The 15333-nt window shown below is 43.4% G+C and overlaps 1 protein-coding gene across 1 annotated transcript in view; it reads right to left on the reverse strand.

Annotated features, from left to right (window-relative positions):
- LOC115271179 (A disintegrin and metalloproteinase with thrombospondin motifs 6-like) overlaps positions 1-15333 on the reverse strand; it is a 69937-nt gene that overhangs the window by 39100 nt on the left and 15504 nt on the right. The window contains exon 4 of the mRNA XM_029910914.1: positions 9085-9253. Within this exon, the coding sequence (XP_029766774.1) occupies positions 9085-9253 (169 nt within the window). The remainder of the gene's footprint in view (positions 1-9084; positions 9254-15333) is intronic.

The following is a 15333-nucleotide window of genomic DNA, read 5'->3' on the forward strand; positions in this document are numbered from 1 at the left end:
CGACCCTAGGAGCCAGAGGGACCAGCCTGCCGGATGCTTCCCGGGATGGGAGCTGCCCCAGGTGAGCACCGCCGGGACTCCCCACCTCGCCCCCTGGCAGGTCCCTCTGGCTCTTAGGGTGGGGGGGCTCTGCGTGCTGCCAGTGCCTGCAAGCCCCACTCCACAGCTCCGGCAGCTCCCACTGGCGCTTTTCCCGGCCAATGGGAGCCACGGAGCTCGCACTTATGGTGGGCACAGCACATGGGGAGTCTGGAGACTCCCCTCACCACTCTCACCCCAGGAGTCCGAGACCTCCCAACAGGGCTGGTGAGTGCGGCCAGGGAAGGGGGCAGGGTGTGATGGAGTGAGTGTCTGGGAGGTGTGTGTGGGGCACTGGGCAGTGGGGGAGGTTTGTGTGTTTTGGGGTGCTAGACATTGGGAGTCTCGGGGGGGGGTCTTGGGCAGTGGGGGAGATCTGTGTGTGTCAGGGCACTGAGGGTCTGTGTGGGGCATTGTGTAGTTGTGGTGGTGGGGCTGTGGGGAAGGGCACTGGGAGGGAGGAAGGAAGGGAGGGAGAGGAAATCTGTGTGTATTGGGAAACTAGCGAGTGGGGGGTTCTGTGTGGGGTGCCGGGCAGCTGTGGTGGGGCTGTGGGCAGGGGGGCGCTGGGCAGGGTGTGCGTGCACAGTACTGTGCATTTGTGGTGGAAGGGTTGTAGGGGGATTCTGGGCATAGTGGATCCAGGGGGCGCTGAGCAGGGGAGCTGTGTGGTGCAGCATGGGCCCACCCTCAACAGGAAGGGGCACGCTGGTAGCACAGGGCCAGGCGGACCAGTGTGCCTCTGGCTCTGGTCGAGGCTGTGCACCTGTGTCGGTCTATCCCCTGCATCTCCCCCCTTCCCCCTCCCCCGTTCGACCAATGTGTCCTGATATCTCACTCTTGCGATCTGGTCACCGTAGCCCACTGAGATGGTCTGAACCTCACAGGAGCACATCTTCTCCTGAGTGTTCAACCACGTATCATCCACACTGTAAGGTGGAGAGATCTGAGGTTGGGATGCAGAAATTTGCCCTGGCTTTGAGACAGAAGATCCTTGATTAGTGTAGAGAGTTATCGGTGAACAGATACATAGGTAATGTGGATCTGTGAACCAATATTGTCTTTACCATGCCAGTGCAATGAGAACTAATTATGTTTTGTCTTGTTGCAACTTCCTGAGTACCCTCGGAATGAGAGAAACAGGAGGGAATGCATTTAGGAGGTGACCGACCAGAAAAAAAGAAAAGCATCTGTGATGGAACCCAGCTGCAGTCGGCGCTGGAGCAAAACATTGTGCATTTGTTGTTGAGGTTGGTCGCAAACAAGTCTATTACTGGGTATCCCCAGCAGTGGAAAATCTGGAGGTGAATATTCTTCTTGATTGACCACTTGTGAAAACCCTGCTGACGGAATCCACTAGTGTGTTTCTCACTCCTGGAAGGTGAAAAGCATTCAGGGAAACTTTGTTATGAATACACAGATTTCACAGGACAATAGTCTCCAGACACAGTGGAGACAATCTTGCACCTCTCTGCTTATTCAGGTAAAACATAGTGGTGGTGCTGTCTGTAAGAATTTGCACTATCTGGTTCTGAATAGTGGGCATAAATTTTTTTCAGGCCCACGAATAGCCCTGAGCTTCAGGACATTTATGTGGAGGGAAGCTTCCTGAGGTGACCAAAGAGTTTGTGTCTGAAGATGACCAAGATGGACACTCCAGCCTTTAAAGATGCATCTGTTACCAGAGTCATAGTCAGTTCTGGAGATAGAAATGGAATTCCCTTGCGTATGCTTCATGGATCCAACTATTATTTCAGAGACTGAAACACTGAAGGAGGTACACAAATGGGCATGTCCAGAGGATGCTTGGAAGGGCAATAAACCAAATGAAGCCAGCCCTGCAGAAAGAGAAGGTGATGTCTGGAGTGCGGAGTTATGTATGTGCACAAGGCCATGTGTATCAGGAGCTGAAGGCAGACATGCACTGTTGTTGCTGGGTTGGACCGGAGGCTGTTGGAAAGGGCAGCTATAAATTGATACCCCCACTTTTGGAGATAAGCTATGGCTGATCTGACGTGAAGGTCTGCCTCTATGAAAGTTATACGTTGAGTGAGTTGTAACTGACTTCTGCACATTTAGTTTCAGACCTACTTGGGAGAACACTTGGGGGTATGTCTACACTAAAAACTTAAGTGGACCTATATTAGGTTGACTTACAACCACCACAGTAATTACTGCAGTGGTTCATGTCCACACTACCCTCCTTGGGTTGGTTGTGTGTGTTCTCACCAGGAGCGCTTCCACCAACCTAAGGGGGCAGTTGGGGAGCTCAGAGAACGGTCTCATTAATCAATCATTTTTGTTGCCCTTCTCTGTAACTTTTCCAATTCTAATGCTTACAGGCATTTCCCTCTTGTGACTGTTCCTTTTAATTTCCATTTCACTAGCTTTCTCATTCACTAACTTTCTGAAGTTAAATGCTACTGTGGTGGGCTTCATTGGTATTTCACCCCCCTTCCCCCCCACACAAAGATGTTAAATTTCATTATATTATGGTCACTATTTCTGAGCAATTTAGCTATATTCACCTCTTGGACCAGATCCTGTGCTCCACTTAGGACTAAATCAAGAATTGCCTCTCCCATTGTGGATTCAAAAACTAGCTGCTCCAAGAAGCAGTCATTAATAGGGTCTAGAAACTATTTCTTCATTCCATCCTGAGGTGATGTACCTAGTCAACATGGCAATAGTTGAAATCCCCCATTATTATTGGATTTTCTATTTTTATAACCTCTCTAATTTCCTGACCATTTCACAGTCACCATCACCATACTGGCCAGATGGTCAGTAGTATATTCCTACTGCTATATTCTTATTATTCAAACATGGAATTTCTGTCCAGAGAGATTTTGTTGTACAGCTTGATTAATTTAAGATTTTTACTATATTTGACTCTTTGCTTTCTTTCATAGATAGTGCCACTCCCTGACCACCACAACCTAGTCTGTCATTCCTAAACCCTGATATTCTAGTGTCCTATTGATTGTCATCATTCAACCAGGTATCTGTGATGACTATTATATCAATATCCTCATTTAATACCAGGCACTCAAGTTCACCCATCTTAATATTTAGACTTCTAGCATTTGTATACAAGCACTTATAAAATCTGTCACTTTTTAGTTGTCTGCCTTCATGTGATGTAATTGAATGGTACTCTTTCATTTTACTGTTTCTCTTCAGTTCCTACCTGTACTTTATCAACTTCTATCCTCTCCTCTTTGCTAGGATATAGAGAATCCCCTTTAATAGATCCTCCCCTATGGAATGACTCTGTCCGAACCGTGTGCTCCTCCACACCTGTCCGATGAAGTGGACATGTAAACTGCTTCAGGATAAAGAAAAGCTGTTCCCATAGCTGTTGGTCATGGCCTATATATGGGAGAGACACCAGGATCAGTAGACGGTACTGGTTCAAGTGGTCAAAAAGCGAGAGAAGATGCCAGTACCAGCGGTGCTGAATGCATCAGAAGAGCCAAATGCACCATAGGTGCCAAATGTGTCGGTACCAGAAGCATCGATGGAGCCAAGTGCATCATCAGTGCCAGATGTATCAACAGAGCTAGGTGAATTGTTGGTGTCGGGTATGCAAATGCCAGAACCAGCTGTATCTGAAGAGGCCCAGGAAAGGAAAGACAAAGGAGATCCCTAGGGGCCAGGAAGTATTGAGTAGAAGGCACCTCGGATAAATGTCTTGGTGCTGATGGATCCAATGGAGCTTATGTATGATGGGAAGAACCCAGCACAGATGAAGACCAGACTCAATGGCCCCGATGGAGTTGGAATTGATAGAATCATAGAACCATAGGGTTTGAAGGGACTGCAAGGGTCATGTAGTCTAACCCAGGGTTGGGCAAACTTTTTGGCCCAAGGGCCACATGTGGTTATGGAAATTGTATGGTGGGCCATGAATACTCACAAAATTGGGAGTTGGGGTGCTGGAGGGGTGGGCTCTGGGGTGGGGCTGAGGGGTTGGGTGTGCAAGAGGGTGCTCTGGGCTGGCACCGAGGGGTTCGAGGGCAGGAGGGGTATCAGAGCTGGAACTGGAGGTTGGGGCATGGGAGAGGGTCAGGGGTGCAAGCTCCGGGCGGTGCTTATCTCAAGCAGCTCCCAGAAGCAGCAGGATGTCCCCCATCCAGCTCCTAAGTGGAAGCGTGGCCAGGCAGCTCTGCGCGCTGCCCCATCCACAGGCGCTGCCCCTGCAGCTCCCATTGGCTGCGGTTCCCGGTCAATGGGAGCTGCGGGAGTGGCGCTTGGGGCGGGGGTAGCGTGCAGAGACCCCTGGCTGCTCCTACACATAGGAGCCAGAGAGGGACATGCCACTGCTTCCAGGAGCCGCGCAGAGCGGGGCAAGCCCCCGACCCTGCTTGAGCACTAGAGCAGGGCAAGCCCCGGACCCCGGAGGGAGCTCGAGGGCTGGATTAAAACGCCTGGAGGGCCGGATGTGGCCCCCGGGCTGTAGTTTGCCCACTCCCTGGTCTAACCCTTGCCAAAATGCAGGATTTGTTGTTTCTAAACCATCCAAGACAGATGGCTAGCCAGCCTTTTTTTTTTTTTAAACCTCCAGTGAAGGAGCTTCCACAACTTCCCTAAGCAGTCTGGTCCATTGTCCTATTGTTCTTACAGTTAGGAAGTTTTTCCTGAGATTTACTCTAAATCTGCTATGCTGTAATTTGAACCCATTGACTCTTGTCCTGCCCTCTGGCAAGAGAGAACAACTTCTCTCCATCTTTTTTATAGCAGCTTTTCAAGTATTTGAAGACTGCTATCATGTCCCCGCTTAATCTCCTCTTTTCCAAACTAAACATACTCAGTTCCTTCAGCCTTTGCTCATATGGCGTGCATTCCATCCCTTTGATCATCTTTGTTGCTTGCCTCTGGATACTTTCCAGTTTCTCCACTTCCTTTCTATACATTGGTGACCAAAATTGGACACAGTACTCAAGCTGAGGCCTCACCAGCACAGAGTAGAGCAGTACTATCACCTCTTGTGACTTGCATGTTATGCCTCTATTAATGCAATCCAAAATTGCATTTACTTTTTGATGATGCCATGCTTGACAGAAGAAGTGAGCGCTTCCATTTACGAGGCCTTGAACCAGCACCAGAGGATTTACCAGACGATTTTCAGAGAGCAGTCTGAGATTTAGAGGTAATGTCAGAGCCTGAATGCTTAGAACACTTCAATTCAAATAGAGAAGGGGAAGGATGATGTTTACTCCCAGACTTACGTTTGGAGTCAGAAGTAGCTGGAGTAGCACTCTGAGTTGATTCAGAATCCTCTGGGTCATGATTGGGGCTTGGTTCAGTTGCAGGTCTTATCACCTCCTTCATGAGGTGAACTTTTAAGATGATAGTCACTCTGCTTCTTAGTGTGGGTGCAAAAGAAAGTACAAATAGGGCATTTGTCCCCTTTCTGTCCCTCACCCAGAAAAAACAGACGGCTCTTGTGCCCATCTGTGACAGAGATAACAGCCCTGCTCATGGCACACTGTTTAAAACCTGGGGATTTTTTCATAATAAATCCTTCAGGTACTAATAAAACTACACCTAAACTAACTCTCTTATCCTATCCTAAATACTAACTACAACTATACTAACCATACAGAGAACATTTTCCAGAGCTGGCTAACCAAAGCTAATGTTACAGGGGACTCCAACTCTCGCCACAGGCGGTAAGAAGGAAGTGAGAAGGAGGTGGTGGACACGCCCCTTTTATGCCCTCACCTAAGAGCACAAGGACAATAGGGATGTATGTGCTATGTAGGGGTACAAAAATTTCCCACTCCACTGCACTGGGCGCACATGCACATCCGGTGGAAAGTATATGTACACAATCACTCGAAGGAAAATGAACATCCTCCAGACAATCTGCCCACTTCATGCCACATATCTGAACATCTTTCTCAGATGAGTCAGAAATATCATCTTCCCCATGTCCACCAAATGCTATCGACTGGAGATCCCTCTATACCTGTCTATTTTGCTGATACAGGCTAGGTGTCCTTTGGTACTTTGGTCTAGTCTATATTAGAAATATAGCTATACTGGCAAACCCTCCTAGCGTAGACACAGTTTATATCAGCCAGAGTGCTTTTACCAGTATAGCTCCTTGAATATATAATAAAGCACTTTTTTGCTGATGTAACTGCATCTACACTACAGCTTTTGCTGGTATCAAAGTGGTATCTTTTAAAAAAAAAAAAAATCACACCCTAACCAATATTACCATATCAGCAAACGTTTCTAGTGTAGACCTGGTCCTGGGATTTGGAAGTTGAGAAAGGATGAAAAAAAGAGATCTTGTCAGAGGTCCTGAGGAAGTTTGGGGGTTTGACAATTGGGGGTCAGAGGTTTAATAATTATCATGGAAGGCATTGGTAGGATTTTGGTAGCTGAGATGAGAATGTCAAAAAAGATGTGGCAGCTGACAGAAGAGGGTTTGACAGTTGTGGGCGGGAGGAGGAGTGGAGTGGGCAGGGTGGAAGACCCACACATCTGAGAGAAATGTGGAGAGTATGTCAGGAGAAGGAACTTGGGACAAGGAGGTTCCAAGGCAGTGAGGGGAAGTAGAGAGGAATCTGTTGCAGGTGATAGTTTGCATTTGGGGGGGGGGGGGGGGGGGTTATGAATGGGAGGGACTTGAGGGTGGGAAGGATTTGAAAGCTGTGGGTAGTATATGGACACTTTTAAGAGAGTGCAGGGACACATTTTATAGGACTGCAAGCTCTCAATATACACATTTGATGAACTGTGTGTGTGATGATCACCTCTTAGAATATGCCCACACCAGGCTGGTCATCTCACCTCCCCTCAGTTGTCACGGATGACTTTTTGGGCATAGTTAATTATCTTTCTCCCCACATGGTGTCCTTAGGAGGGGCTGATATGTCTTCCCTGCTCTGGGGCTGTGATAAATGAGGGGGGGGGGATAGCTCCTTTTTATGGACACCCAGCCAGCCAGTACCTATAAAATCCCTCTTTATAGGTAAAGCAATTAGAGAACAGCTATTAAGGTTAAAAAGTCTCACTGCTATGCATAGGTAAAAGGAAGTGAGTGGGCACCTGGCCAAAAGAGCCAATGGGAAGACTAGAACTTTTTAAAATTGAAACAAGACTCCCCTTTTGTCTGTCTGTTGTTCTCCGGGGAGAGGCAGACAGGGCTGCAGTTATGCTGTAAGAAGCTTTGGGCCAGATATGAACAATCATCAGTATCATACCTAGAGACAACTCATCTAAAACCCCAGATATGTAAGTAGATTAGGAATTGTCTAGGAAGACGCAATTAGGTTTATCCTTTTTATTTCTTTATGACTTGTGGACTCCTCTGTGCTAACCCCAAATGCTTTTGTTTTGCTTGTAATCTTTAAGCTGAACCTCAAGAAAACTATTCTTGATGCTTAATCCTTGTAGTTACTCTTTTAAAATCTAGCAATAGCCTGAGTTTCCAGATGTATGTTCTTCTTTTTTTAAAAAATAAAATTAATCTTTTTTAAGAACATGATTGGATTTCTGTGTCTTAAGAGGTTTGTGCACATGTTTAATTAGCTGGTGGCAACAGCTGATTTCCTTTTTGTTCTTTCTCCTTTTCTTTTCTTTTCTGGAGGGGGGGGGGTGAAAGGGCTTGAGGGTATCCCACAGGAAGGAATTCCCAAGTGCGCCTTCCTGGGCTCTCAAAGGGGTTTTGCACTTGGGTGGTGCAAGGTAATTGAAAAGCTGTAACCTTGGAAGTTTAATACAAGCCTGGAGTGGCAAGTATTAATTTTTAGAATCCTTGCGGGCCCCCACCTTCTGCACTCAAAGTGCCAGAGTGGGGAATTAGCCTTGATAGGGGCTATGATCATGGGGAAAAAAGCAGTAACCTACATTCCATGATCCTTTCATTAAATAGGAGGAATTGAAGGGTGCTGTTCCCCACACAGAGGAAGAACACAATTAACTGAACCACTCAGGAAAGCTCTTCTCCAGGCATGGGCCTGTGTGTTGTAATCTCAGTCAGATGGTGCCAGCAAGTTAGAGTCTCCAATAATAGCAGCCAACAGAGATTACGTCAATAATGAATTTGTTACCTTTTTTTATTTTGAAATTAATATTTGCCAAACCTGTCCTATGCACAAGATCTTACTGAGGACTAATGCCCAAGATTAAAAAGTGAACTTTTAAGAACAAACTATTCTTAAGATGTACATAAACAATAAAAGGTTAGACCATTTGTCAAAGATGTAAAAAATATTTTTTTAGTTCCATAAATCTAAAACAGCTTGTTAGATTTACTCTAAACTGACCAAAAAAAAGTTATCTTTTGGCCTCAGTCTAAGCAGGGAACATTGAGGACAATAGAAGAGTTTTGAGAAAGTTTAAAGTGGATGGAAAATTGGGCTGTGAATGGAAACATCTTTCAACCAAAACTATGATGTCACTCCCGTGACACCCATAATTAAATCACCTATGCAACTATTTTGGGAGTAACTTTAACAAACTGAATCAATAATCAGTATCAAAGGGTATCAAAGAAAAAATTGGTGACTTCCAGCTCATTTCCAAATATATTATTAATCATAACATCAACACACATTTATCATGTGTCAAGTTTTCTCAAATGAGATACACAACACTTACTAAACATTCAGCTGTAATACTTAGTCACTCAAGTCATGCCTTCCAGTCAGGGATGAGGTACACTTACAGCACACTGTGAGGAAGCCTGCACTCATCACTACCACTGTACTCAATACAGGAATAAAATAAGACTTACTCCCAGTGCCTTAGCCTTCAAAGACACTACATTCTTGACTTGAATCTGAAAAAAATGCAAAGCTACTTTTCAAAGGGGTGAAGAGCATCATCCAAGAGGAGAGTTCCTAACGCTAAACTCACTATAATAAAACCCTATTATGTACTGTACATGGAACCAATTAGAAATAATAAAAGTATTTTTAGTTTTAAATCTTAAATGACACTTTTTTTAAAAGAGTGAAAGCATAATTGATGTTCATGCTTATTTACCTGAGACGCCACAATGAGCATGATCATAGAGATGTCGTTGGTGCATGGCAGACTTCTTGTAAATAACATGGGGACGACCACTTTCATAACTAAAATGATTGGAATTTTCAGTTATATTCCTTAAAGGCTCAATGAAATACTCTTCATCTTCTGTAGCAATAACGCCATGCTTAAAGGAGAATAAAAAGACAAACAAAAGCAACTAGTTACTGTTTCTCTGCAAATATCCTTCATTATAAGACAACATACTAAACAGAGCAAACACCAGCTTTCCTCCCATTGAACTCACAGCAAAATCCCCACTGACTTCCATGGAAGAAGGAGCGGGCTCTTATTAGCCACACAAAGAGAAAATGAGGAAGAAATTACTGCCTTCCTTCCTCAATTCTTTCCCACCGTTTTTGGCCAGATGTGGTAAGACAGCAAGAAACATTTTTGGTGTGTGACAATCAGCCTTTTTTTCCCCTCATGAAACAATCTATTGACAAAGATGTTCCAGAATTATATGATTCATATCCATTAAAAATGATGCCAAGCCAAAATGGCCTTGTTCAAAGAGTGAACACAGTGTCTCTCTATGATGGCATACTGAGAGATGTTTTAATGCAATACATTGCATCAAAAGAGAAAACTTACATTACAGATTTATTTTAGGCAAATATTATTCAAAGAAACCACTGTTTTGTATCCAAATGCTGAATTCTAACACTATATTGCACTTCTTTAGGCTCAAATTAATAACATTAATTAATTTACATTATTTATGAGGTACTTTTTAAATATACATTTTTACCTCAGAATTCCACTACAGATCTTAGGCAGATCATGATTGTAGCAGATTATTCACTAGTTTGGATTCTCCCCAGGAAACTGATCATTTTTCCAAATTTTACAATGCATGAGAGAAGACCTTTTATTCTTCATTACTTCCATGTTTGCAATCTCAGATTCTCATGAAAGGGGAAGTGGTTAAGGAAGGAAAGGAGACATGTCAGGCCAACTCCACAAATTCCTACATGCCTTAATATGTGGATTTTCAGCCATTAAAACTGAATTTAGAAGAAATAACTCCAGCTTTGGAGCTCCTTTGTATGTGGAAACACTAGGGAATTGCCTTATAGACATAATTCCACACTATATCTGCCAATCTGAAGATTCCAGTCCCTACATCAACACCTAAGGGCTTTGGAATTGATGACAATCTTTACAATACGAGAGAGAGGGGTACGGAACAGCAAGAGGATTGGGAAGCAGGAAGTTTCAAATTCTAACCCTGGTTCTGTGGTCTTAGGCAAGTCACTTAGGAACTGATACTATTTACATTAAAGGCATTATAAAGACTATGTTGAAGTCAACCAGAGTTAGACATAGTTTTAAATAGTCCATTTGGTATGTCTACACTGAAGGAAAAAGAACCACACTGCAGCGGGTCTCAGAGGCTGGGTCTACAGATTTAGGCTTGAGGGGCTTGCACTACGGTGCTAAAAATAGCAGTATAAACATTCCCGCTTAGGCTGGATGTTGGGCTCTGAGACCCACCCACCAGGTGTCTGTAGACCCTGTCTCTGAGACGCACTGCCACGGGTTTTAATTTTGCAGTGTAGACATGGTCTGACTATTTAACTAAGCATACTCAGCATCTCCCAGGTGGTGCTCAGAACCTCTACTTTCAAAAATTAGCACATAAGCTATTGTGTCTCGGCAGGCAGTGTAATGTGCATGCAGCAAGATTGTAAGGGGTCATTTTACAAGGCTGTAACGTTCACCTAATGACTTATAGAAACTGCCAGAGGTACCCTGTACATTTGCACATCCATATTTCAGTAGTTTGTATATAGCTTGTGAAGTGTTGTGGGACACTTTGGAAAGGAAGGTGCTTTACATATGTACCTTATACATTTATTTTCAAAGAATATGAGCACATATCCTAAACTGCACACAGAGCTTTCAGTTGCCTTTTCCTACATGGAAACAATTACCATAAATGCTCCTCTTCTACAGTAGTTTTCACTACATGTTCACTAAACTGAGTTACTTCACAAAAGAAATAACATCTGGGCTCAAATTTAGCCAGCATATGCTGGTACCGGACCTCTTCCATACCACTTTCTTGTTGTTCCACATCTAAGGCTAGGTCTACACTGGGAGGGGATCGATTTAAGATATGCAAATTTAGCTACGCGAATAGCATAGCTGAATTCAACGTATCCGAGCCGACTTACCCCGCTGTGAGGACGGCGGCAAATCGACCGCCGCGGCTCCCCCGTCGACAGCGCTTACTCCTACCTGAGCTGGTGGAGTATGCGCGTCGATTCAGGGATTGATTGTCGCATCCCAACGAGACGCGATAATTCAATCCCCGAGAGATCGATTTCTACCCGCCGATCCAGGCGGGTAGTGAAGACAAGCCCTAAGTTTTCACTTAAAATAAAAATGAAGGGCTAAATTCACAAAAGGGGCTCAAGCACTTAACTACCCTTTTAGGCACCTAAGTACAACATTTAGGTGCCACTGGCATTCACAACCCCCCCACTCAGCTATTACCTAACCTAAAGTCACTGTGTTTCCACCAATAAAAATCCCTGCAACATTTCTGCCAGTGGGCATGTGCAAAGCCACCGAAATCCTGACATTTCCAAGCTGCTCAGCATCTAATGCTCATCTAAGCTCAAGCAGGATTCATAAGCTAGACGTTCCCCTTCCTGTCTTGGCTGTTGGGCCCAATCCAGTAGGCATGCTCTGAGTGTGCCTAACCCACACCAGACAGACAGGAGGAGATGGTGGCCACCCCTTATATACAGTAGACCAATAGTTAGAGCACTCACCCAAGATTGTGGAAGATCCAGGTTCAAATCTCTCTTCCCCCCAATTCTTAAGAAGGACTTAAACCCAGAGCTTTCAGCTACATGCCCTAACCTCAGGGCTATGGCATCATTCTCACTCACTAACTGCTCCAATGACTATTGAAGTATGTCATACAAAATGATACAGGAGCGACTGAAAAAGACCCATTCAAGAATATTCTCCTATAGCCCAGTGGTTGAGGGGGAAAGCCTTCACCTAGGAGGTAGAAGACTTAGGTTCTAGTCTTCACTTTTAATCTGGTCAAAGCAGCACTTCAGGATTCCAGCATCCGAGATGAGTGCTCTAATCACTAAGCTAGTGGATATATGCAGGGTAGCAGCAGCTCCTCCTCACTTTTTCTTTAGAAAGCATTGACCTGGCTTAGGTGCCTAACTCCAGGCCGAGGTTCATGACCGGGCATCCCAAGCAGAGACAGATGCCTCACTTCCTTTGAAGGGTGGGGCTTAAGCAACACCCCTCCCCTCAGCATTTCCTATTGGCTAGCTTAGGCAGCTCCCCATTCAGCATGCTGGCTTCTGTGAATCCCTGTTTTAGGCACCAACACATAATGTAGGGAGCTTAGGAGCCTAAGCTGAGGTGGTGAATTCCACTAGGCAGCAGGTTGCCTAAAGGTTAGATGCCTACATCCCTCTTATAAATCTAGCCCTAAAGTCTGGTGTACACTTAAATTTAGGTTGACATACCCCTGACAGACATAGCTATGTCAAGCTAACCTCCAGCGTAGATAACCTCCAGCTATGTCTCTGGAAGAATGCCTCCACTAATCTATCTACTGTCTTTCGGGGAGGCAGTGTTCCTACACTGATAGAAAAACCCCTTCTGTCAGAGTAGGCTGTATCTATACTATGGGGTTATGCCAGCATAGTTACGGTGACTTACCTATGCCAGTATAGTCCACATAATGTATAAACTGAGTCTCTAGCTGTTATATGGTTGCTGAGATACACTAGGGTCATGTTTTTGAGGCTAACAGATGGAGTGATATCTGCCTGTGTTTACAGAACCTAAATCTGAGAGGCAAGATCTGTTCCATTCATTTCAAAGGGTACTAACTCAAATATTAATGATAACACTTCAAATTTCAACATTAATTCACTGCTCAGTGCATGTAAGAAAAGAGAGAGACAATAAATACTACAAAGATTGCAATCTACTGTGAGTAAAAACCCATGGCAGCACCAGTGAGTATTGCCATACTTTTCTACCTCAAATCAAGAAATTCAACAGTACGTATCTGGCCTAGCCTATACATAGGTTGCACTGGTTTAACTAAAGTTTAGTTTTTAAAGTGATTTTGTTAAACAAGGACAAAAACTCTGTGTCTATATATCATGTTAAGCCTGGTGTATATCATTTAGCTTGCATCAATAAATTTATATATGCAAACTAAACAGTTATAACCAGTTTGATACAGGTGTGTCCACACAAGGGGTTTGCGGTGATTTAACTAAATTGATTTTGAAACATATTTTAGATAAATCAATGCAGCCTCCGTACGTAGTCAATGACTATATCAACAAAAATACAGAACAATTATGATCTTTACAATTTAGAAAGTATATGCATTTAGAAATGTTTCCAGTTTATACACCTTTAGTAATTTTTGGCTAATGAATTCTAGGAATTGTGCTATTACATCCGAAGTGAAACTTTAAAGCACACTTTGGGCCTGCCCTTCCACTCCCTAGTCAGGCAAAACTTGCACTGACAGCAATAAGAAGCTTCTTTGAATAAGGAGTGTGAGACTGAGCTGACCATTAAGTAATTAAACATTTTTATGTTTTTTAATTAATTTTTCATTTTGTGTTTTCTATTCTATTTCTATTCTACATAGGTTTTTATACCATATTCATCACCAAAGAATCTGAGTGCCTTCCAGTAATGCACTAAGCAAAATGACTACACATATGTCACATGTTGTTTTTCTCTCATCCTCACCGCAGAAAGAAAAGCATGTGGAGTGGGGAGTCTTGTTTTGGTAGGGTGTATTTTTGGTTGCTTGAATATATACAGTACATGAGTTAAACCTCAAGGTCCAAAACACGAGTAAAGATCATCACAATGTAAAAGTGACCTCTAAGAAATTTAATAAAATGTTAATCAAAGTAGTTCTATAATTGATGAAACATCATCAGCATAGCCTATTCTTAAGCATCATTTGGAGGAAGAGATGGTGATCTGGAGAGGGACTGGCACATTGTGGAATCTAAACAAGGCCATTTTTATAGACTCAGTGTCCTGCTTACTCTGGTTTGGGGGGAGGCAGCCATCATATATTTCTTAAGGGTATGACTACATCACCCGCCAGATCGGCGGGCAGCGATCGATTCACCAGGGATCAATTTATCGCGTGTAGTCTAGACATAATAAATCAACCCCCGAGCACTCTTCCATCGATTCCTGTACTCCAGCACCGCGAGGACAGGCAGAGTCGACAAGGGAGCAGCAGCAGTCGACTCACTGCAGTGAAGACACCACAGTAAGTCGATCTAAGTACGTCGACTTCAGCTACGTTATTCACATAGCTGAAGTTGCGTAACTTAGATCGATCCCCCTCCCCCCCAGTGTAGACCAGGGCTAAGCTGATGGAACTTTGTTAAATTTTTTTGCAGATCACCATTAATAAACTTAATTTATGGCTTGCAATTAAAGCTGTCTATCTAATGGAAAAGAAATATAATTTTACTAATAAAATAGTTTTTCTTAGGGTTTCAACCACCTTCTATTATAAAACCCTAATTATGGAGAGGCTACCATTTCTCCATAATGGGTGATACTCTATTTTAGCCCCCTATAAACTTCAGCTTTGAACAATGGTTTGGCCTGAAAATTGTCAGATATCTGTGAAGGCAAAAGAGAACATTTTTGCCCAGGGGGGATGGGGGAACCACATTACAGTGGTTTTGAATTACGGATTACTCAAAAATTACCATGATTTCAAATATTGTCTTTTTAAATGTTTTTGTCTTTATCTAGTTTACTAACACTCCTTCAAACTTTCCATGTGGTTAAAGTTCCTTGAAAACTCAAGTGCTGTCTATATATGGAAAAATATTTCAAAACTAAAAAAAAAATATATGGCTTTTCTGGATAGTTTTGGTCCAATCCTATTCCTACTGAATTCAGTAATAGTTGTAAACCCAGTCCTGTACCTACTGAAAACTTATTTCCTTGTTTTTATGAATTTGAGGTTTCTAAATGATGTTATAGGTAACTACGTTGTTAGGTAGCAATCTTAACTGGGTTTTGAAACAAATTTTTTGGGAGGAGGTGTTTGTACGAGTTACCATTTAAAATACACCTATTACAAAAATATTATGGATGACATAATTTTCTCCATTAGGGGTAAAGCATAGAATTAATATCTGACTTGTCATATCTTCC

Source organism: Terrapene carolina, unplaced genomic scaffold, assembly GCF_002925995.2.
Source record: "Terrapene carolina triunguis isolate 2854851 unplaced genomic scaffold, T_m_triunguis-2.0 Scaffold69, whole genome shotgun sequence".
NCBI classification, from domain to species: Eukaryota; Metazoa; Chordata; order Testudines; family Emydidae; genus Terrapene; species Terrapene triunguis.